This window comes from Falco punctatus (genome assembly GCF_963210335.1).
Source record: "Falco punctatus genome assembly, chromosome: 8".
Taxonomy (NCBI): Eukaryota; Metazoa; Chordata; class Aves; order Falconiformes; family Falconidae; genus Falco; species Falco punctatus.
In genome coordinates, this window is record NC_137588.1 from 62,999,669 (window position 1) to 63,025,192 (window position 25,524).

Here is a 25,524-nt window from a genome sequence, read left to right on the forward strand (position 1 = left end):
AGAGTGGTCTGGTGGCAGACACAGAGTTAGAACAGTAAGGGCCAAAAAAATCCCTTTTTTCTGTTGTTTCTTTGCTTATTCTTGAATACTTAATCAGGTGGTTTGAGACAATCCACAGAAAGCTTTTTTTCGTCTGCTTGCCAAGGTGCACATGGAAGAAGATTCTCACATTTTGAAAGCCAAGTTACACCAACAGCACCCCACCCCGCCTCAAACCAACGGCTCTTTGCAGCAGTCATCCAGAAGTCGAATTCTTCCGAGCATATAACCCAAGTTATGATAGGAGCTGCACCTTAACTAAGAAAAAACCCCTTCCCCTAGCACCTTCCAAAACTGTCCTAGAAGGAAAAAAATACAATTGGTATTGATGTCTGAATTTATCTAATCTCCCTCAGACAACAAAAATAATAGATGGAACAAGGCTTCATAAACATTACTGGGTTTAATTTGTATTAAATGTAAAGGAAAGTCAGAACTTCATTCCTGCACTTGCAAAATTTGCAAACAAAGTTGATTTGATTTTTAAAAGCTGAAAGAATTTTAAGTAATTACTTTCGATTTTTAAAATGCACTACACCACGCATACAAACAGCTGTTTCTTTTACTGTTTCTTCAATACTAAACAATAGGCTAGATATGTCAGCTTCACCTTACATGACTGTACCACATCCTTTCTAATAATTTACAAAATTGCATTCAGAAGCATCTTAAACATCAAATATGATGCCATACTGATAAATCTTCAGCAGCAACAAGCATCTGAATACTTTTATGCAGCGTTACCTGTATTATAGTTATCACCACCACAATTTACATCAAGGAGAAAAGAAAACCCACCCAGCTAAAGGAAACCTCTCCCTGCCTGCACGCACGCCGATAGCGCACAAACTCCATCCCTCGGCTAAGGGGGCAGATATTCATCTCCCAACTGCATTTTAAACTCGCTGCATTGTGCATGAAATCCAATCCACTACAGATTTTGGCACGGATGCCATATTTTACAGCTACTGTAAACACGAGCTCAATAATGGGAACAAAATTCTATTTCCTTCTAGTTTTGCCTTTAAGTGAAGATGACATCATCCCCCTGCCGCCCTGCCAATGAGCGCGGCGGTGGTCCCGGGGGGCTGCAGCCAGCTCTGCGTAGCCCTGCCAGCCCGCGCCGCCCCAAGCGGGGGGGAAAACCTGACCTAGTTCCACACCCCAGCTTCTGGGGCAACCCCCCACTCATTTCTGTTTGGGGTTTGTGGGTTTTTTTTTCCTTTTCTTTCTTCTTTTTTTTTTAAATACACATTTCTGCAGCCCCAGCTCCCTGCGGCGCAAAGCTGTAAGTTTTTATAAATCGTTTGTTTAACAACAAAAAAAAACAAACCCCAAAAAACCTCAAAACTAGAGCAACTCTGAGATGGGAAGAAAAAAAAAATCCAATACAAAGGCTGCTCCACAGTGATCGCAATCAAAATACTTGAAGAACTGCAGCACCAGGCAGAATCACAAACAGTAAATTGCCAGTCTCATTTTAAGCCACGTTTGAAGTTTTCAGAGAATCTTAAGGAAAAAACCCTTCAGTTTTCAGCCTCTGAATTAAAGGTGGTCTTTGTTTCTTAGCACTGATTTCTTACCATGCTTGAAATGCCACTCCATACATCTCTATGCATCATTCCCTTTATCCTCCCATACTGCTATCTGAATCCTCCCAACTGTTAAATAAATCTGCATGTTCTAATTGCCTAACAAGAGTAAGTCACTGAAAAATGGGATGTTTTTAAAAGGCTAGTAAGGCCTTTCATAATTTAAATGCACGTACAGTTAAGCAGGATTAGAGTCTTCTCTTGTTTAAGGACACCACAAATCGAAGTTCTGCAGAGGCAGAGAGCACTCGCAGCTGGCAGCAGAAGGTACCCGTCAAGCAGCAGTACTTTTTCCTGATCAGTCAGGGAAAGAAAAGCCCATTGTGCAGCGCCGGCGGGGAGGACGAGGCTGATCTCAAAGCCATCATGGCACTGGCTGAGAAGGCAGAAGCCGCCGGCGTGCCATCGAGCCGCGGGGCCTGGGTCTGAGGGCTGGGCTTGCAGACTTCTGTCCTTTTGTCCTCAGACCCAGGCAGCTGCGGGCACGCTGTCCCCTGCCACATCCCCCTGCAATGGTGCTCAGCTATGAGCGGGTACCTTAGCTGCTGTACTCAAAATGGGGGGAGCAAATTAAGGTAGCATCCTGACTCGGAGCCCACAGTGGGGGCTGGGGAAGGAGACCAGCTGCTTGGAAAGCAATCCGTCACTGCACCCACCCGGGCAAAGACGTTTCAGACTAAAATAATTCATTTTAACACAGTTTTGCAAGTGGGAATTGCCAAGCACAGCAGCATAACGCAGAAATATTTTAGCATTAAGGGCACCTGCATCTAGAGGTTATTTCAATATATTGGAGTACTTTAAATCTTTTTGGAAAGGCAGGCGATGGGGAGCACGGGGTGCAGCATGCAGAGCCAGCTGCAGTGTGAGCTACATGCAGCCCCTGCTACGCCAGCACAGCTCGCTTGGTTCAGTGTCACTGGCATGCTTCTCTGATTTCTCCCCGCCATTTAACTTAAGCATCATAAATTAATCATCGTACTTCCGTGGCAAGGTTAGCCCCTCATCAGGGCTTGTCAGGAATTCCTGTTTAAAGGAGAAAAAGAAAAAAAATACAACTCTCCACCCTCATCCTGACCCTTTTCGGAAGCGGAGGCAGGGAAAGCAGCACCACGAGCTCCCATTCCCCTTCAGGGTGACATTACGTGGTGCAACCGCATCCTTACATACATCGCTTTCCATGGTAGCGCTTACTAACAGGCTGTAGAAAAATCCTACCGAAAGATCTGTAGGACTTGTAAGTAGTATGAAAACACAACCCATTCTAAGGGAAGGAGCGAGGGAGAGCAGGAGGGAGTGGGAGAGGGAGGGCAGAGACTGTCACCATCCCTGAAGTGATGTAAGCTTCTAAATATAGCACCGGCAATACAGAAGGAACAATAAAAAGGCACCATGGATTCAATTTCTCCATCGCTTTTGCACTACCACAACCATCTTTTTTCAGCCATTGTGTTAAGGATGGACAGGTCATCTCCTATTTGCAGCAATTCAGATTTACATGATTTATAATACTTTCTTAAATATGTTTATAAATTACAGCACTCTCCTGCAGATCTCTGTCTGTCGGTGCACACACTCTCTGCAGAGTCGGGCAGCAGCATGATCAGCATCGTAAACAGGGACAACGCCAGCACGGGGGGAAGGGGGAAGCCCCTCTACTACAGACTCAAACAGAAAGTTCATTTCTACGGTTTGAACCGAGACGATTCATATAATGCTCCTCCCTTCCTTCCTGACATCTCATTTCAGCAAGGGGCACCGAGTTTGGGAAGGTACACAACCCAAAAATCCCTGGTGATGAGGAGGAGTAGAAACAAACCCCAGAGGGTCAGTCTGTGGGACTGCATCCACCCAGAAATACTGAAAGAACGAAATCTCTAATATTCCACAGCAAAATTTCCCAAACACATTTAGAATTCTGCTCACTAAAAGTTACCTTCAACCTAGTCTCAAAACTGAAATCACAGCCTAAACCTAGCATGGACCCGGCTGTAATTTCCTCGGCTGCCACGTACTGGGAAACCAGCTGGAGTTTCACATTTGGAAATTACAAAGCCCACCAACGTATATATGCATTTTCATCCTCAGAAGTTGATATGAAAGACAACACAAAATACCCCTTTTTTCTTCCCTCATTTATAAAAACTGTTGTCTCAAGCTAAAATGAGCAGATTAAGACTATTTAGAACATAAGGTACCAGCATACCTCTCAAGAAAAAGGTCTCTGATTAAATGACCTTGAAAGTAATACATTAACTCCACAGATGAGGTTAAAAATTATTAAAATGCCACTTCCAGTATTTCTTCTGTCATTTTTCTTGAGGTTTAACACCAAACTGGAAGCCTGAAAGCTGGAAGGGAGGAGGGATCTGTGTCCTTCCAAATTTTTAAGTTTCTGTCTAAGCAAGGGTGATTTTGGACAGTCAGCTCTCCTTTATTAGTGTCAGGGCATCCAGCTTCAAGAGTGTATGTGACACACATCCTCTCAGACACGACATCTCATGAACATTTTTTTCCCTGGGAACAGACCCGTGTCTGGCGGCACCGCGCTGCTGCTTGTGACAGACCTGCCTGGATTCGGGCACGATCCAGCGCAGGCATCCTGGCTGTCCCTGGGCCAAGGCTGTCCCTAGGCCACAGCCCGAGGCCACTGAACAGGGGAGAAAGGGGTGGGTAAGGCACCGGCAAAAATACCCTCAAGGGGTTTACTAACAGGGTAACCGCAGCACAACGCGCAGATCATCAAGTGTGCCGCGCTGGGGAAGTGCAGCGCAGACCCCAGCACAGCTCAGACAAAGCACTGCAGCCTAGAGATTTCCAAAATTTCTCATTTTCTGGTATGACACAGCCCTTTATCACCTTAAAAAAAGAGGAAGCCGAGTATGCTACAGGAAATTCCCTCCCCTCCAACATCAACTGGGGTCCCTCCTTCCACCAAGAGCAAGACCACAGCAGAGCCCAGTTACCCTCACCCAGTCCAAGAACTGACCTTAACAAAGCAGCGGGTGGGCCAGGTGCCACGCTTACAGCCCAGGCTGGCAAACCACAACTGGTAACCAAACCTTGCAGTAAATAAAATCAAACTCATAAAGACAATACAGGCATTGTGGCCGCGTCACCTTAAACTAAAACCTTAGTCATACAGAACACAAACACTCAGTGAGAGAAAGCAACTCTGACTTGCAAGAACAAAGTATCAACAAGGAATTAAGCTACAGCCATGGTCCCATTTAGCCAGAGGCTTCATTTAATCAACTGTATCAAGTATTTCATCTGTCAAATATATCCCCATTAAGAAAAAGTTTCCACATATCAAATGTAAAATTACAAATGCTGTTAAATGTCATTAGATAGCAATCAGTTCCATGCCAAAACCAGAGATATTCTTCTAGCTATTCTCTCATACAGATAGTGGTTTTCATGCCAAGTTTTTCAAGGAAAACAGGGCATTCAAATGCTTGCATTATGCACTGACATTTTCTGATGGTGATTTTAACTGAAAATTGCTCAGGATGTTCTCAGCCCCTAAACTGGTCCAGAAGGCTTCGGAAGAACATGACTGAGTTGATGTGAATTTTCATGTTCTAAATTAGAAAACCATTTTAACTCGAATACAAAGTTGAAAGCAACACCATCACAGTCCTTTAAAGACAACCTTCAGTGTTATGTGACATTCAACCCAGCAACTCAAGCTTACAACTCTTCAGGCTGAAACCACAGTGACCCTTCACACGACTGCTTCTCTCTAAGGCACGATAAACCTAAACCCAAGTGAAAGGTTGAGTTGCCTACAAATGAGAGAGAATACAACCAGGCTGCTACACTTCAGTACAGCATATTGAACAGAAACAGCCCAGATGGAAGACAGGAAATAAGAAAACAGATCCACGCACGCTACCATCTCCCTGCATGCAGGCGACCAGCTTGCCGGCTACTACCCTGTCGGTTTTCTACAAGAAGCCACTCAATATGTCATTTGAAAAGACTGAAACAATAATGCTACAAAGAAGGATTTGACAGAGAACTGCAACTCAAAAACCTTTTACATACGAGTCCCCAAAAAGGCTGAGATGCCCTTCTGGGGTGCAGAGCACTGCTTTTTACCATCAACCACCCAAGTGACACGATGCAATTATGAGCAGTGGGCACAACCCTTCCACATCATTCTCATCTAGTTAGCTTAAGAGGCTGCTCATAAAGAACTAATGACTGTGGAACTGCCACCCCATCCCTTAGAGTCCATCAAAACAGAGATTAACTCTCTGAACATGATACATACAATATTTTCTCAGGCATTTTCCAAGGAACTGAGTTAATTTCTGCCACGGTATAAATTTGTCCATGCAGTTAAAGGAGAATAACTGATTATTGTATGGAAAGGATACCAATAATGACCCAAATTTCCACTTCTTATACGTGTTAATTTGCAAAGTGTCTAGAATTTTCGGATCTTCTGCTACAAGCTGCCACAGAACAACAACAGTACACCCCACCCACAGCACTGTCAGCACCAGCTTAGGTCAAGGTCTGAACAACTCTCCAGTTCAATCTCAGTTAACATAGAGGGGAGATTTCCCTGCAACAGACAGACTGTGCTCAGGATCTGTTTACAAATGTTTCTGGGCTTCCTGGTTAAAGTGATCAGTTGTAAAAACACTGGTATGTGTCAACTGCAAGCAATGCAAAAATATCCACAAGTTCTTCTTGAATTATCACACAGACAAGTGCAGCTCTGCTGCTCTGCTGAGCAAGGGGAGGGTAACACAAACCTGCTGCAGGGATGATACCGGGGTCATGGGGCTGACTGTCACTCCAGCATTCACCAGCACCTGGACATGAAGCGGCTGTACAATTAAGTGCTCATCTTATTTGAGACAGAGAGGTTTTTAAAAAAAAAAAAAAAGGTCTTTGAGGCAAGAGAAGAGCAGAAAAATATGGCGGGGGGGAGGAGAGAAACTTTCTTTAAAGCAGTTGGCAAAATATGTATGTGTTCACGTGGCAAAAATTAGCTGCTTCTTCAGCTGTATGAAAAGGTGAAAGATGGGTAAGTCAGGCCTGTTACTATTATAGCCAGTCCTATTACACAGACCTGATGATTCTATTGGCAACCTCACAGCGTAGCTCTCCCTAACAGCAACCTGGGATCTTGTTCTGGGACCGAAGCTGGGAGCCTGGCGGAGCAGGAAGATGTCCATTCATCCTGCAGAACGATGCCGCATCCCAACACAGTGCCATCACCCACTGCCACGGGCAATGGGAAGGGCTGTACACTACTGCCAGCAGTGACAGCTGAGTAAATACAGGTGCCCGCTCAAAATATATCCTCCCTAGTTTCAGTTTGATGCAGTTTCATTTGTGCATCACCCTTAAATGCTGTTAAACAGCTGCACATGTCACCTCCAAACGGAGGCAATTTCTGTAATTCACAGTTGAGCTATAATCTGCTTGTCAAGTCTATAAAATCTTCAGGGAAACGCCTGAGTAAGTTTGCAATAACTACAACCACTTTCATTATAGATAAATTGAAGTTTACATGTTGCATATGTAATTTTTCAAAAATAAACTTTTAATCTGAAAAACACAGATTGTAACTGGAGGGCAGTATTTTCAGTGAGTATTTTTTATTTTGTGTACATCCTGTCCAAGTCCATCCTCTTTGGTAGCTACAGACGCTCATTAATTGGTTTGGGGAGCACCAGTGGTCTATGGAAATTCCTAGGAAGATTTTCAATGCACAGCACATTTTGAGGATTGGTGTTTTGTTAACAACCATCACAACCAGCAACAGACTTTCAAGGAGTCCTTGACAGTAACACTGCTGACAGACCAAGCAGACAAAAAAACCCACTAACAATCAATACATACAATAAAATATAAGCGAAGGTGCACTTGGCAGTTTCCCCCTTGCTCACAACAGCAGAGGGAAGCGCCCGGGGGCAGCCGCCTTGGCAGACCAGGGCGAGCTCAGATGCCAAGCACGGGCTCCTGTGCCAGGGGCTGTCCCCAGCCCCACTGGTGAAGCAGCGTTTAGCCGGGGAACAGGTACCTGGGTGACATCCCTTGGTAACAGAGCTGCCCAACTGCTACCTCATTGCCATCCCCCAGAGAGCAGCCTAGCAGTCTGACAGGGATCCTGATTCCCAGAGAGCCGGGGGCTGAGCCCCCTCTCCTCGCCAAGGGCCAGGGGCTGTGGCCGGCTCCCTTCAGGCGCTGGCCACAACAGACCTGAACTCATCTGCTCAGGACGTGAACACGCTGCAAACACTGCTGGGTTTTGATCACAGATGCAAGAAAAACACTTAAAAGAGCAGAAATTCAAAAAAGTTGCAAACAAGCGACTGCGCAGCCGGGCTCTTACCAAGTTCCCATCCTGCCCAGACAGCCGGGCCAAGGGAGGGTCCTGCACTGTGGCTCCTCCTGAGCACCTGTGAGCTGGGATCCAACCCAGCCATGCAAAATTTAAGATGGAAATCAGAATAGAGAAAATCCTCATGTTGTGAAAACACTGTCAGGAAGAAGGAACTTGCGTTATCGCTTTGCATCACACAATGCCTCCAGAAAGCTACCGACAGCATTCATTTCTGTACCCACTTAGTACACAGCAAGACTCATGGGCTTCAGCAAGACCCAAACCTTTTTCTGATTTGTCAGTTAATAAAGCTAAAATTCTGTCAAGCATTTTTTAAGTGTCAAAAAGAGGAAGCTTGGACATAAACACATTAAAAAGCAACGAGCTGAAAAGAGACTCCTCCTGCAGCTCAAGAACAAGTGATTTTAGCCACTCACAGATCAGCCACAGCCTCATTAGAGTTAACCGATATCCCAAATAAACAGATGCCAGCGGATATTGCATCCAAGTTTAACAGAAGGCAGCTGGAGGCATGCTGTAAGTCAGTCTCAGCTGGTTTAGACCAATAAAAGGTACCATTTTAGGAAGTTTACCTGGTAGTTAAAAATAGATTGTAAAAGATCTATAGTGGTTTATAGCATTTAAAAGGGAAAGGATTAGTGATGGTAAAGAACCTAATGGGTTTGATCCAGTATATTGAAATGTGACTTAACTTCCCACAATTGTGAGATACCCTATGCTAACTCCAGCCTCTGACAGGATTACATTAAGTAATGATCAAAGAACAAGAAACTTGCCACTCAAGCAGTCTTTGGTGACAGACTTCTCTGAAGATAAATGCTCCTACAAGGCTCCAGGAAATTTTTTACATGATGCAAGTATTAAGATACTGTCCATAAAACTTAATATTATAATAAATCTTTTAAACCTCATCATCCTCTTACGAGAGTAAAAAAAAAAATTGGCACAAATTTCTTTTTTGTACTCTACAATGAACTAACAATTGAAAACATTCAAAATGTTGTCACAACTCTATAGAAATATGCATTACAACATACATGCACTATTTTTAGAAATATATAGTCTTCATTTTAAAAATTCAGAACTGTCAAAAATGTATGTAGGTAACAAATTAGAAAAAACTTTGCTCAAATAAAAAAAGATTTGCGTTTACAGGTTTGAGGGTGATGCAGAAATTTGTATCAAGTTTTTAAACCTGTTTGAGTTTGATGACTGCAAGAAATGGAAGTGCAAAACTTACTATCTCAGCTTTTATTTTTTAATTGTGAAGATAAATATTTGAACCATTTAATTTCCGACTACTTGATCCAAGATCAAAACAGTAGTTTAACTTTTATCAAGCACCAGAACTACCATTAAACATTTTTTCCTAAAAGTGTTAACATAAGAAAGATACCTGTTCTTAGTCTGGATGTAGTTTTGTAAGCACCTGCTGCATGGTACTAAACATTTGGGACATAGTTGAGCAAAGACAGTCACAATTACTTTTTTCTTTTGTAATTAAGAAACATAGCTGCATTATTTATCAGGTTGAGAACTAGACCAAGAACTAGAAATTACTAAGTATTTATCTCAGATGTGATAATGCCCTGCTGCATGACCGTAGTTCCTGTCTGGATGCTTATCTACGTTACAGCCACTAACATGCACAGAATGCATACCCCTAAAAAGATACATCATCAGGCTAACAAATCAGATTTGAAACAAGAGCAGGTATAATTAATACTAATGGCACATTTCTTTCCAATCCATTAAGTCTGAACTAGAGCTTGCTTCAAATGACCCCAGCTTCACACACAGTGACCACCACCCCCCAAGTCAGGACAGCACTGCAGGGGACCTGCAGGATTCAGACAGTTAAGTGAAAAAATTGAGAAAGGCAACAGAGGCCAGAAATTCCCAGGGATAAAGATCCCATGTAACTACAGGGATGCCCAGAGCTGCCCCAGGTAGACAACTGGCCACATGTGCTCAGGCTGACACCATGGCCTTTGACTTGAACTTGACCCACAACAGAGCCACCTCCTCCATCACTTTGTGGGCAGCGGTGCTATTTTGTGTCCTGGAAAAGACACATTTGAGAAGCCTTCCTCCAAATACACGTTTATGCTCAGGATCTCACTGGCTAGCTATGCTGTAGAAGGGAAAAAAAACCAGTGCCAGCAGCACCTTGACACAGCTACTGCACATCCCTGCAAGTGGAAGCCAGACCTCAGTCTGTTCACCTACCTAAGGAGAGCAAGCCTAGCATTCCTCCTTACATAAGTCTTGCGAGAACAAATTCACGTCATTATGTGCTTTGAAGATATAAACAGAAATATAAACCTGTTCAGTCTGAGTGAGAAGAAAGAACACTGCCAGCATATGTTCACTGTATTTTACTGGAATAAAAAAAAAAAAAAAAAAAAAAAAAAAACAAACAACCAACCACAACACACCAAAACCACTCCTGCAGACCCCCCAGCTATAAATACTTATTCCGCAAGAGTCCAGTGCTCTTGTGAAACAACACTGCCCTACGAACCACAAAAATGTAGCAAAGGAGTACAGTACTAGGGCTCTTTTACTTAAGAGGCATGAAGAGAAAGGAAGGGCTTCAAAGATGGTAACAATCATTTAAAATATTACTTATAAGTATCTGCATCCAAATCTGTATTTCATAGCCAGGGATTTCTGCAGCTTGAGCTCCAGGTATAACAAGCAGGGAGCTCCACACTGAGCAGTAGATGCAAGCTCATGTCACAAATTAATGGGTAATGTTTTTATAAAAACAAAGATTAACTTTAATCATAAATACTAATCATAGTGTATTTAATGCGCAGAGATTTACATTTTAAGGAGTTACATAGGTAACTCCCCTTAAAAGCAAACACAAGAAATCTTCTGTATAATCGTGAAAGGAAAAAATTCTGAGCTGGGATAAAGTAACACCAAATTTCAATATCTATAGTATCTAAGTTTTCTTTAGAAAGCAGAAAACTACCCGTACCCGAGACATTAGGCATTTAAAACCTTAAACAGCGTTACGCTGAGGATTCTAACACTGTACCACTGGAGCCCAGCTGAATGCCTTGCAGAGTGCTGGAAAGCATCGAGCCCTCCCTGAGCAAGCAGGGCTCACAAAAGGTCCATCAGGCCCCATTCAGCATCTGTCAACAAGCATTTAGCAAGAGGCTGGAGACTGAAACACAAGTCTTATTCCAGAGAGGAAAACTGCTGGCACGTTTGTAAACAGTTTTCCCACTCTGGCAGAAATGTTACTGCATGTTCCTGTCAAATGAAAGTTTTGTTCAAAAACCTTCCTCCTTACCCTGCCCATTCTCGCATGGGCCGACACAAAGGATTACACTACAAAGCCTGTTTTTCAAGACCATTGGGAACCAAGAGTCACGTATAAGCAGACTCAAAGTTAAGAGTTAAATCTATGCTCAGAACAAACCATATCTCACAAAAATTCATTATTTTGTCAGATTATAGTGGAATATGGAAAAAATAGGCACCCATTTCTTATTTACTTGTCAAACAGGCAACTGGTTATCGTGTTTTGATTTCTTAAGTCATCTGTTGAGTTACAAATTACTTTTTTTGCTACACCAAGTACTGTGAGTATGACACTTTCCAATTAGAAGCTTACAGTCTACAAAGCAAGGATTAGTATTTCAATTCAGGCTGCTGAAAAGCCAACAGCTTGCAGATTTTCTGTCGGAAAGGTGGTTGTTTACTTCTTGCCACTTAGCACTCGCTCATCCAGGAAAACACCTAACAGTGTTAACACGACTCTTTTTATATATTCCTAATTAACTGGCATAAAAGCAGATTTAGGAATGTGCTGTTGATTTAAGAAGTTTATATCATTTCCCACCAAATGCTGATCAAAATATGTATGCATATTCTGAGGAAGCCACCAGGTTTGCACCAAGAGACATATGTGCAGACACGTGCGCACTCCGTGGCACTGGTAACAAAGAAAAATCCTAGTGAGATCATCATTTGTTGGCTAATCACAGTCCTGTGAGTGAGTGTACCACATTGACTCCTTGCATCAGTAACTGACCACCTCTGAAATCATTCAAGCCACCACGTAACCTCGTCTTTCTTACACCGAAGATGCTGAATCCCTTCTCACGCGCCCCTCCAGGCAAGCTGCACAGGTTGCATCAGCACTGGCTGTTCCTGTGATTCTCTTCCTCTTAGCACTGAAGTCTGTGAATTATTTTCTGTGTGCTTATTCATGGTCACAAACACCAAAGACAGATTCTGCCATACACAGATTGAAATTTAATTCCTAATAAAGCCTTATGCATGGCTCCCCAGAGTATGAGGATCCAACATCTCATTTCATCAATAACTAAAGTCAATGACTTACTAATGATAAAATCCAACACACGTGACAGTTCTTGAAATGAGATGGCAGGGCACGTTACACTTCAAATGGCATATTCTCTTCCTGTCACAGCAACGAGCGCTCTTCTGCTTACAAGACAAACACCAAAGTAACCTCTACTCACAGACATGCTAATGCTGTGCAGAGTCTAAACCCACCACCCCTGATCCAACACTACCAACATGCAGAGAGAGAACAACAGCAGTTTATTCTGAAATAGAGGAAATTTGTACCTAACTGCACACATCAGATATTTTGAAGTGTATCAACTAAAAGAGGCTTTGTATCTTTTGGGGAGATGAAAAAGGAAGATGGGGACAAAAAGGGGAGAAACTGAATTTGGTGTTTTTTTTCTGTGCATGAAGACTACTTAAGGTTTGTGTACCTCAACATTAGCACTGTTGGTTTTTTTAACCTTTACTATTCAAAGCAAATCAAAGTATCCAGAAGAATTAATTCCAATGAAATAATCTGTCTAGATCACATGTATACCCCTGCTACCAAGCAGGAAGTTTGTACGTGAAAAATAATGGTAAAGAGAAACCTTCAAAAAAAGCATTGTGGCCTTGAAACCCTCAGCAGTACGTGCCTTCGCACAGCACAGATTATATAGGCTGCGATGTTATTTCAGAATAGCAAATGAGTTGTCTTTACTCTTCTTGACGCTTGAATTACCAACTATGCTATTTTTAAGCAAGTAAACATGACCAAATATGATAATATTCATACTGTATTGAACAGCAATCATGACTGACTCAATTTCAAACCATAGTTCAAAATTATTAAGGAAAAAAAGAAAGTCACCAATTCCTACATCTCAACAAGAAAACTCCAGGTAAAACCAACAAAAAGTAACAAAATTCACAAATGAGCACTTCTCTGTCCAGCCAACATGTTAAGATTTATTTGTAGTGCTCAACTAAAAATGCTAAAACAAAAAAAAACAAAAAAAAAAAAACCACACTCTTCTCTAACTAGCAGCTGTATCTTCACTTCCACCTATGATATTCAAGCCCGAAGCACTGTCCTGCTCCCCAACAAGAAAAAGGCTTTCCCAAAAACGACACGCATGGACTATTTCATTTCACCAGCTTTTCTCAACAAACAAAACGCCAACCAGCCGCATGGACAGCACAATGCCAAGATCGACCGAGGAAGAGCAGACTCACCAACAGGTAACTGCTGGCATCCACGTTGTCAGTGATGGTCTGACGCTCGCCCCTCTGGTTGATCTTCCTAAACCTCCGACGGGACTGCCTGAGCGGGACTTCTCTCTGCAAGATGTTTTCCTCATTGTCTTTGGAGTTCTCCACCTGAAACACATGTTCAGGCTCCTGGTTAAACATCCAGTTCTTCCATATCACCGAAAGCCGATGGAGCCGTATGAAGCTCATGAGGAAGGAACAGACATTAAGTTCAGAGCAGTTAAACGTTTCTCAAGAAAACGACTGCAGACATTTCAGAGAACCACTGCTGCATGTCTCAGAACTACGTTATTACAATGAGCCGGAAGCCACAGTTTCCTTCCAGGAAGCAGTTTTTTTAAAAAAATAAAAAAAAAAGAAGAGAAAGAAAAAAGAAAAAAGTAGAAAGGCACACATATCCTCTTAGCAATGTCACTCACCAACAGAAACCCTTCTGCACCCACACATCATACAACACGAGCTACAGACTCTGCTCGTTTCAGGCATATCTTCAACACAGAAGTTAGCATTTCTTTGAGTATTTACAATCTGATAGCGCCACTGAATTATATCCTATTTTTATTGGTGTAATTTTTAGAAGTGTAACTCATTTCTAGTACCAGTCACAACTAAAAAACTTTAAATATTCCAGCTGTTTATAAATAGCTGCTTCACTTATGTCATACTGACTTCTAATTGCTTCCAGCAGATTATGAAGAAATAACTAGAACTTGATTCATATCTTGATGTTAGATATTATTTGTGACTAAATGTTAAAAATTAGGTAAGTCTATCTCGTCAGTAAAATCCAACATGAAACGTTTTTATTTCACTAGTTACAATGCCTTTTTTCTATAAAAAGCCATCTCATCCTTTCCCATTTCCTTCTGATGTTTTGGAAAAACATCTCCTAGCAGGAAACAGAACAGACATGCATGCAAATAGGCTGCAGCTGGGCCAGGATCTGTACAGGAGTTTCTACTGTCCTCAGCAATTTTATTTCCAGCCCCCATCCCCAGATTTCACCTCCAAATCCTAGACTAAGACTTCAGTATTGGAACAGGAGAAGTACCTCTGGGTGGTCTGATACAGCCCTCACTTCACATACTTGGGGAAGTTATCTCAAAATTAAAATTCAAAAGGTTTAAAGGAATGAAAACCGAAAAGACTTAATAGACAGGAACAAGAAAGTAACCAAAACATCTAAACCATCATAAAAGGAAGATCACATCTACTTTCCACATCATTTTTTCCAAACAGATAAATCTGTCTGAGGTCAGAGGAAAGTACAAGCAGCTGGCCTTGCCCTGTGCCTTATTTTTAATTCCATAGAGAAAAATATACATTGACCACATAGGTTAAAGATACAATAGTTAAAAGAAGAGCGAACCTCTCATCACAGTGCTGTCAAACAAAGAAAGCAGAAAAGCACAGTTCCCCTAGCAAGGGACAATCACACTTCTCACTAGGATTTTACTACCTACTTGTAAAGGCACAGGACAATGAGCAAAGACATCTAGTAGCAGCGTTGCTGTAAGCACAATGGTACAAGGATGCAAAAACATGCAAGGCATGCAAACAGATAAAGAAAATAAAAAAATCCTTTCAAACAGGCTATTTAGAATAAAAAAAAAAAAAAAAAAAAAAAAAAGCAGTGAGGCACTGGATACAGCCCTTCTTCACCTAGCATAAAATATGGATTTCTAGTTAGCAATAGTGTTGACCTCAAACTGTACAGAAGGTCTCCAGAAGTAAGGAAGTTCAGTTTTTAGCTACTCTATTAAGTAACTAAAATTGTGTTGATTTCTTTTTAATTTTTTGTACATGTGCTGCACTACATGAGCTCCTTCAACAAACGCATTATTTCCATTTTTCCTGTGTTCAGTCTCATAGGATCATAGAAACTAAAACTAGCGCTGAGCTTCTCCAACAGAACAGCCCGACCTGGATGCGGAGGGCCCGCTGATGGCTCTTCCAATACATGACTCTTATTGTTAAGAAGTCCTAAACTGAATAAGTACTTTTAAGACTAAATTAAAACAAACTCAGTGAAAGACTGAATTCTTTTTCTTCCACAACTCTAACTGAAAACTAAGAAGTGAGCATAACTATACTATTTGTTAGCAGAAAGGCAAACCAACCAACCGCTAGCAGGAACTTGGAGACGGAGCCCACCTGCTCCCTTCGGCCAATGCCGCAGCTGCCCACGGAACCAGAACAAAAAATCAGAAACGCAGGCAAGCCCTCCACACCGCAGAGCTTCCAGTTTAGTACCACCAGCACCATCAGTATTTTGAGTCCAGCTGACCTTCAGATCATTTGTAATTTACAAGAATGTACAGAAACGATGCTCGGTAGGCCAGGGGTAAGGGGATACGCAGGCGAGGGCTCCCCCCTGCCGCCCGTCGCTCAGCTGTGCCTTCACCTGTGACAACTGAAAACGCCTCTTGGCAGAGAGCATGTTCTACTGCCCCGCACCCCCAGGCGGGATGAACACTCCTACAGGGGGGTTCAGCATCTCCGCGGCTGGGGCGAGCCGGGCCCCAGGGCAGGCGCAGAGGGGGGAGCGCTTCCCCACGCCACGGCAGCACGGGGAGCACCGGGCCGCTCATCTGCCACCTCGGATGGGGACTGCTGCCCCGCAGACTTCTTCATACTACTGCGTTTTCAATAAGTAACAAGAAGTCCAGAGTAGTGTCTTAACTGGCTAATTTCTAATCACGGCTGTTTTATTAACCTTTAATACTGGCAGTAGCAAAACGCTTCCATGGAGTCGGCATCACCCACAGCACTTGCTGCCACGTAAAAATCGAGGAGGATCATAGGACCGTCCTCAATTTCATCTGCAGTCCATGCCAGCAATGAAATATTTTCCACCTCCAAATATCAAACTGCTTTTCTGAAATCTTATGCTTAAACCTGAAGAAGAAAACAAAAGCATCAAGGAGCAACAGAAAGGACACTTCAGTACACTGAGATATGCTGCAAATGTGGGCCATTTTCTTAAGTGATAAATGGACCTATTATTAATTCAATAGATTGCTCAGCCTCCAAAAATATGAGCTACAATGCCCATTCACACACTATCTGTTATCCTCATTAACTTAAGTTGACCACATTTTATGGCCTTTAAAATGGGTCAGTTCCCAGAGGATTCCTGCTACAAAACTGATTTACATTCTAAAAAGAAAGAAGGAGAAAAAGAAAAAAGAAAAAAGTCAGCCAGCATCAGAGAACGATAGTATTCCTTAACTACATTAGAGTAGCTAATCCTTTCAATTGAAGATAAATAATTATTTATTAAACCTCATTAGTATTAGAAAATAAAAAATATTAGGTAAATTAATAAAAATTAATCAGGAAAATGAAACTCAAGTACACCTGGTATTAGTGCAGATCATTAGCCAGGTGCGTGCCACCACACTGCTGCTTTTTTTTCCACCCCATTTGAAGTCCTACCTAGAGAACTGACAGTTAATAGTATCTTTAGCTGCATTTACCGGTAAAACATGAATATGAAAATAATGAAGAAACAAGTTTGCTCTTTTAATTCTCTGATTTTCCTCCGGAAAAATACACTGACATTCCAGAGAAAGATTTAAGATACTTTCAAGTGTCTCTATGCTTTCATTGGCATTGAATTCCAGTTACAGAACATTCAAGAAGTTTAAAATACAGAGGACCGTTGTCCAAGCTGTGCGTTTGTCTCCAGGAGCACACAGCAGCATTTGATGTTGCTGACATGGTGTATGTTAATAGTGCGTTCCTCTCAAAAAAACAGCCTCATCACAGTTTGTAGTTCCCCAAGTTATACACACACAAAACTAGTTTCTTCATTAAATATTTTAACAAGGTCAGTTTCTCTCCAGTAGCCCATGCTCCACAGAAGCTACTCTTCTATTTGCATCTTCAAGGTTTTTTTTGTTTTGTTTTGTTTTTGGTTTTTTGTTTGTTTGTTTTTGTTTGTTTGTTTTTTTTTTTTACAATGGTGCTAAAACCAAAGAAGGATACGGGTATTTCCAAAGAATTTTATATTATCTCATATTTTGCCCATGAAATACATTTCATGTAAGCTTGGAAATGCACTTGCAGTGAGTTAGTCACCAGCCAGCCCTGTACAGAAAGTCACACACTTCCCATACACGCTCCAGTCTGCTCCCGCCGTGCCACCGCCTATGAGGCTTTTGTAGGAAGCAGCACACTGGGGCTGGTGATGTCTGCAGCACCAGCTGTAACAGCTAAGAGCTGTATAACTGGTTTGTTTGTGAAACTGGTCCAAACAGACCAAATTCTTTTCTCTGTTGCATCAGCTTTAAGGTCTACAGAGATTCAAAAGGTCTATATATGATCAGGTATCTGAGCGTTTCTCACTCTGCGCTACAAGGTGCTAGGAGTACCGAGGTGCAAGGCTCAGCTCACTCCAGGCAGCGGACAGGCACGCTGCACACCAAACCCTCGGCAGCAGCAGCTATCAGGCAGAAAATGGAAAGCAGCAGCAGCAAACCGGAGAGCTCGAGGCGTTCACGGGCCACGGCTGCACATATCGTCACCCCAGCAGTCCCGTGGCACCCCTCAAGGCACAAACCGCTCCCACAAAACTCCAGCTTTGAGAAGGCACTGGATAACTGGGAATACAGAAATGAACTATTTCACTCCAGAGGACTGAGACAGGCTTCTTGCACTCTTACCTGCATGCGCTTCATGACACGGTAGACTGCAGCTTAAAAGATCTGCGGCAGCAAAGGGCATACTGCGGATACTACGAAAGCCTATGAGCAGAATCAGACCGACACTGCACAGAAGGAATGATACAAAGAATGGCAAGTGTACTCAGCATAGGACACGGCATACACCCATGGCTGTTAGTAACCTGTGAGAAATAGATTTCTCATAGAAGCTGAATATTCACATACTCAATGAGTAAGAGGCAACATCCAATATTAGTTTTAATGTTGCCATATCTAGATATAAGGAAGCTAAATCAATAGCAGTTTGGAGATCTAAGCCTGCTTAACAGACATGTGGCTTCTCAGAACAACAAACATCTTTGTTCCAGCTCCATTAGTAACACCTCAGAAGATCAAAGTTGAAAGAGATCTTCCTGTGTTCGCAGCCACATTTTGAGGGTACAAACAGGTGTGCACTACAGGGAAGAGCAATCCCAACACTTCAACTGCTGGCAGTATGTGTACATTGGCCCGGGAAGGAGTGAGTTACATTCTACAAGCACACACAACTTGCTGGCAAGTGCTCTGAAGAAACAGAAAGAAACCTGGACATGGAAAAGGTCGATGACAACTAAGCTGCAAACCTTATCCTTCAAGCTCAGCTAAGCACTCTTATGTTCCTTCTCCTCTTACCTAAAAGCCTTCCTGCTATGTGGAACTGCAAAGGCTAGGAGTAAGAGGGCCTTTCCTACCAGCCTGACCAGTAAGAAGCAATGAAATAGGGGATGGGGATGTAAATAAAGCATTCAGGATAGAAGTCTATCATTGTCTGACTCAGGAATGCTCAAACTCAGCCATAACTGGTAGGCTTTTGAAACTCAAGTAAGCATAATTTTAGAAAGAATGACCTAATCATCATTTACCCATCTAGATTAAATTTACATAGCTATTCCTGTTACGATAGTAGCCATAGGTATAATTGAAATCAAGGCAATTTTGCTGCAATTTTATAGAATACATTACAATAAGCTTTCTGCTATAAAACAAGAAAGAATTTGCTGAAACCATCAATAGATTTAAATACATTTGGGAAAAAAAAATTGTCTTACCACAATCATTTCTGAAGGCTCCAATATGATACATTCGCATCCTCGTTTTCCTCCAGACTGCTTGCCGAAACTAGAGTGGGATGGAAAAAAAGCAAACAAAAAAGAATGAAATGAACAGCCTATTATACCTTTTCAGTAATAAAAATAATTGGCAATGGCACATGTTACAATAACCTTAAAAGCAAAAAAAGACAAATAAAAATTGATGAAAACTACTGCGTGAAAAATTCTAACCAGATAGTACCATTATCATAATTTAATTTACTCAGCAGTTCTCATCACAGTCTGCTATGTAAAGCCTAAACATAAAGAATGTTCTTTTGTAAATTCATTATTACTTGCAGATACTCAAAACCACTCACAATGCATTTCAGTGTTGACAAGAAAACATTAGTAAATTTTAATTAAGCATTAAACGGGCTTTGTAAAAACAAATATACATAAATTCCAAAAACTCTGAAGTACTAGTCTGCATGCAGAATTTTTAATGAGAGTTCCCTCAAGTCCGTATCAGCCCTTCATCCTCCCAGCAAACATGACAGAAAACCTCTTCTCTAAAACTGAGCCCTAACTTGTGACCTGTCTATGTCGCTCCTTGTACCATCACAAGGACCATACCACGGTGACAGCTTCTGTTTAAGAAATACAAAAAAACCACAAATGCAACCACATGTGATGGGCAGTGTAATACAGCAACTAAGGAAAGAGGCTAAAAGCAACCTGATATGCTTCAGCTGATCAGCTCTAGAAGCCGACTACGTCCAGGACACCTAAGAAAAGAGGTGACTTGAGGGGAATCAGCTCTGGAGAAGGTACCATGGAAGCAGATCTGAAGGTGCTGAATTTACTAGCAAAAAAGAGCCAAGCTAGATAGGGCTAGGGGGGTGTTACAGACCAATAACCTATTAAATCACTTAATTTGTGACTGCAGTAGCACCTGGAATCAAAAATATCTGGCTTCCCAGATTAGCAAGTTTGTCTTTGCTACAGACCCATTAGCTCAAGTTAGGTACGCTCGACCTACCCCACTCAAACAAGCTCAAGTGAAAGCGATCCCATACAGACATCAAATTAAAAAACCTACTTGATTAACAGCATGATGGCTGGATTAGCAGTTCAGTAGTTGCAGGGGCTGCGTTACAAACTCAGACTGTCAACAGCAATCACATTTCAACACGTATCAGCAGGTGAAATAACTGAAGGATCAGTTAACTCAAAGCAGAGATTAAGGTGTGAATTAGAAGGAGGTTAAGACAAGTGTGGAGACAAATCCTGAAAGTGGGTCAGCTCCATCTGTTTCCACTAAGGTTACATTTGGAAAATACATCTGAAGCTTCAGCCACACAAAACATGTGAGTTACATACACTGTCATCTCGACAGCAAATATCCACTAAAACAAGACTGCTTTGTAGAAAATCTTTAAGAGACTCGTGCTTATAAACTATGTGTTAGGGGAACACACAAGAACTTTTGCAGGACATGTGCATTTTCAGGAAAGGAACTTAAGCAACTAAACTGTGAAGTTAAAGTGAAACTTCAGATTATTCCAACAAATAAAATTATCAGTGTAATCTGATTAGGATAAAGTATTACAGTTAACAGGAGCATGACAGTTTAAACTGTCACGTTTTGATTTTGCTAATGGTTTCCTGAAAAAAAAGATTTTATATATATATATATATATATAAAAATTACATGATTACCATGGAGTCCTAAACAACAACTGAAATTCTCACCCCATGCTATAGCAGCTCAGAGAAGCTCAAGTTTCACACGGAAAACTGGCATTTTCACACATCTATACTAAGCAACTTATAGCTAGAATTTTCATGCTTGCTTTCATGTTTTTTTCCACACAGCATGTGATCCAGGCATGACAGTCTTGTGTGTTTACAACACATCAAAAAACTGCCAAACTACTCCCACTATTACAACAAAGTTAACTTAGTTCAGAAATACACAAATATCTTTTTTCATGTAAAAATCAATGTAAGCTCTAACCTCAAGGTGAACTGAAATTCCATGTTACAATTTCTTCACAAATCAAAAACCAAAGTGAAACCAATCATGCTAAGGTATCAGCTGCAAAAAACAGTTTCAATTTATTCCATACAATAGAAAACCGAAGTCAACAGATACTCCCAACCCACCCCACCCCCCCCCAAAAAAAAATAAACCTAAAGGAATTCAAGTTTCCTGGAAGTTTCAGTTTTTGCAGCTTTTAAAAACAGAAATAATCATTATCAGTTTTATCACAAAGGAAATCACTGCTGTTGATATATGCCCAGTAGTTAGGAAAAAGCTATGGTTTTCTGCTGAAGGTTTTCCAAGCACATTTTTATTGTATAACAATGTATGAAACTACTGGAGGTTGAGGGAGGATTGTGGGGTTTTGTTTTGTTGTACATTAACACATCCACAAAATTCACCTACTGTCAAGCTCCCCTCTGCTTATGTTGCAACATTTGCCAATTAAGTAATGGCAATAAATAATAATGCCAGGAAAAGAACACCACTTGTAACAAAGGTCAAGCTCTTGGCACTATCATTTCTGGTCCATCAAGCACTTTAGAACAACCAAACACTCAGAAAAGGATTAGGTTCCAAAGACAAAACCCACCCTTCTAACCCTAAAGAATAAACTACTCATATTTACAGGTCAATAGGTCAAGTTTAATTATTTCCTGGTGCGCATCATGGGATGTTTTATTGATTATACCACAACAGAGCTCCTTCAGAAAGGAGCAGCATCATATGTTTTTCCCCAGCCATAACCACCGAGTTTTAAGAATATCAATTTTTAACATTCTTCTTAATATACACAATGTGTTTTAGAAACATGGATTTTAACTTTCTTAATGACCTATTCCATATTTTTTGCTCTAGAATACAAATGTGTAGCTTCCCCAACAGTTAGAGGTTTGCTAACATGAGTGTATTTCACTAGCGTGCCAATTTTATTCAAGGCTACAGAGCTATGCTCGTTCCTAGTTGTTTGGAAATGGAAAAAGTTAAGTCGAACAAAGCTTTGCAAATGGAGGAGACTAAATCCTGTTCGGAAAGACAAGAGCAAGCTGCAGTGCAGAGCATTCTTCCAAAGGAGGAGGAAGATTTCTGTGACAGCAAATTACTTTGAGAAGTCTTTAGTCGGCCATTAAACACCCACCCAAACCTAAAAAAGTGCTGCTTCTCAGAGAAGTACACCTGAAAAGTACATCTAATTCTGGAAGAGATAGGGAGGTCTTTCCTTTTGGGACTAATCTATCCTTTGGCATGGTGCCAAGAACACGTGGCATCGCTCACAGGAGCTGTTCCTCCTTAGCCTTACCAGTTACCCAACCAGGCACACCATCAGACCACCACGTCCCCACCAGACCATACCCACTTCAGGAGGCCAGCTTTGCTCCCTGGGAGGTCTGACTGGACAAGCCTGTCTCAGCCGGCCATCAGCACCTCTGCTTGCAAACATCACTGCAGCTTCTCCAGCCATAATCGCACCCCGCAACGCCGAGTCCTCCTGGTGTGTATGTGACAAGATACAGAAGCAAAGCAGGAAAGCTTTGTGAAGGTACAGCGCTACATGCGCTTTAGTGCTTTCAAGCAGAGAGTGGGAAGAAGAATCCAATTAAGAATATGACCTAATACATGTTCATATATATATAATAATGAAATTATTCTACATATAAATAATGAAAGTGAGAGAAAACATGAAACTAATGCAAATTAAGCGCTACTTACAAAACAGTAAAAATGATGTCAAAGGACATACTACCAAAGGTGTAACCATTAAAGTTTTAAACAATCCAGCAATTAAAGTTTTGCTCAGTCTGTATATTTAATCACATATTTTAACAGGGTCTTAAATTTAACGTCATTATTCTATAACTTCCCACTGTTAGAAGCCCAGAAAAGTCAGTACTATAAATTACATTACAGCTTTTTTATTTATAATTTTATCGTACACGCCTGTCACTTAATATTCATCTATTACTTCTGCATCATTAATTTGCAGGCACTCACTCACTGGCTTGCAACACTGTCATGGGAAAAAAATGTCTTCCACATACCAAAGGCAGCTTTGTTTATCCTTGATTTATGGATGCCTCATTTGCAAAAAAAAAACTTCTTTTCCTACTGATTCATGGCTATTCATAATTAAAAATGCTTAAGCAATTGCATCATGTCAGAAAGGAATATAAGTTAAACTGGCATGATATCATATACCAACCACTAATTGGTGTTCAGGCCATGGGATCAGACCAGAGCTACCGAAACACAAAAGACCAGAATCACAAATAACCCTGCTCTCTGTACCAGGCATTTCACTTGGATCATCTGTCCCTTTTCTGCTACATGATTTACTAATACAGAGAAAATCCTCCACAACTCCAGAGCCCAGCTCCAAAATCTTAAATATGCAAACACCTGAGTATATGCTTGATTTTACTGACACAGGGGATGGATCAAAATTGTTCACCAGAAAGTGCCTTTTGTATTTGAGAACATTCTAGTTTTCAAACTCTTACCCACTCCCCAAAATACTGGGAGGCGTTAGAACTACTTTAAGGCATTGGAGCTGCTGTAACAAACCTTACTTTCACAAAGCAAACTACTTAGAAAAAGCCTTCAACATAACAGATTTTTGCAATGTAATGAAGTAGTTCTCCAAGTAAGATGTACACAAACACAGCTTTCTAAACACAAATGTTTCAAAATGCTTCACATCCAGCTGTTACGCAACCAGAGTATTTGGTGCTGAAATACATCTGGAATTTCAAGACTGACAGTTTTAAGGAATAGCAGTCACGTTTAACTTGAGAATTTCTTGCTGTTGATATGCTGAAGTTACTAATTACTGATGGTTTCTCATTATGCAATACTCAAAATACAGTACGTACTTTAAAGGTAAAAACACAGCCTGCCCTGAAGAGCTTTCAGCCTACAAACAGATGGAGACTGAATGCCTTATTATTTGTTTGAACACTAATTAGCAAGCATCTTCAAATCTACAATATTCTACAACATCCTGAAACAATATTTTCAGATATTTCATGGCGAGATGTCAGGCACTTTTAAGATTTGTTCTCTATTTTCCAGGGACTACAAAATCATAAAGTTATCCTGGCTGAATAAGCTGTTATCAGTAACGTACATAGTTACCTGGGATTGTCGCTAGAGCTACCTGCAGTAATACCTGGCACTGTATTACAGGTAGGACTGGGCTGGGACACTGATACACTGGTTTATCAGTGTAACAAACAAAGGGTTTGCAATTTTTTTGCAGATATTTCATTCTCATGAATATACCTGTCTCTCAAACTGCCAGTCTGCCTGTCAGGTTGCCTTTAGGAACATAAAGATGAAGACAAATTGTACTTTTTGCCACTGTAAAGAGAACCCTGTGACCTCACACATCCAGTAACCTGGCTGGATTTCTCCAATGCAAAAACATTTTGCATGCAAGTGCACAACTTGGCCTGGAAGAGACAAGTTGCATAAGAAATGGACATGTTTGTTTTTCCAACAGAGGAGAATGTTATGGGTTTGGTAGGTTTCTTGTTTGGGTTTGTTTTGTTTTGTTTTCCTCACAACTAGGGCTTATCCCTCATCTGAAAAGCTTTTCATTTTTCCTCTCCTCAAAGAGTACCTCTTGTGTAAAACAACTGTTCAAGCAAACAGCCAGGGTATCTACTGCAACATAGCTGCTGTTCAGATCAGACAAAAATCCATTCAGTAACCACTGAATGTACTATACAAGCATATGAATGGCTTGGAACAGCCATTAGCATTATTAAACCCCAATCTAAATACTCTAAAAATGTAATTTTACACTTAAATTCTTTGTCATTGGCTGGGCAGTAAGAAGAGGGGAAAACCTGCATAGCCACATAATTGGCAGTTAACACAGCCGCACTGATTGCGGATAGAGAAGGCAGAATCTGCCCTTCTTACATTGCAGTCATGGTATAGGAGTGTAATCGACACCGAAAATCCTCACGGGAATAACTTGTTCTTCTGGGCATCTGCATAGAGGTGTTAATTCCTCTAGATTTTTCTCAAAACAACCATCATCTGAAGAACTGGGCTGCTGGGGAGCCTCTCGACTCCCTTCCTGGAGCACACAGGGACAGTCAGCGCAGTGCATCAGGAGCCCTTGCGGCGTTTCCCGTAGTATTGC

At 41.4% G+C, this 25,524-nt stretch overlaps 1 protein-coding gene across 7 annotated transcripts in view; it reads right to left on the reverse strand.

Moving 5' to 3' along the window:
- The window catches only part of RAPGEF6 (Rap guanine nucleotide exchange factor 6), a 133,045-nt gene that overhangs the window by 71,958 nt on the left and 35,563 nt on the right, over window positions 1-25,524 (reverse strand). For all 7 annotated transcript variants that reach the window (XM_080400445.1, XM_080400443.1, XM_080400444.1 and 4 more), the window contains 2 exons: window positions 19,346-19,415; window positions 13,555-13,698 (listed from right to left, as the gene is read on the reverse strand). In XM_080400445.1, coding sequence (XP_080256571.1) covers window positions 13,555-13,698; window positions 19,346-19,415 — 214 coding nt within the window. The remainder of the gene's footprint in view (window positions 1-13,554; window positions 13,699-19,345; window positions 19,416-25,524) is intronic.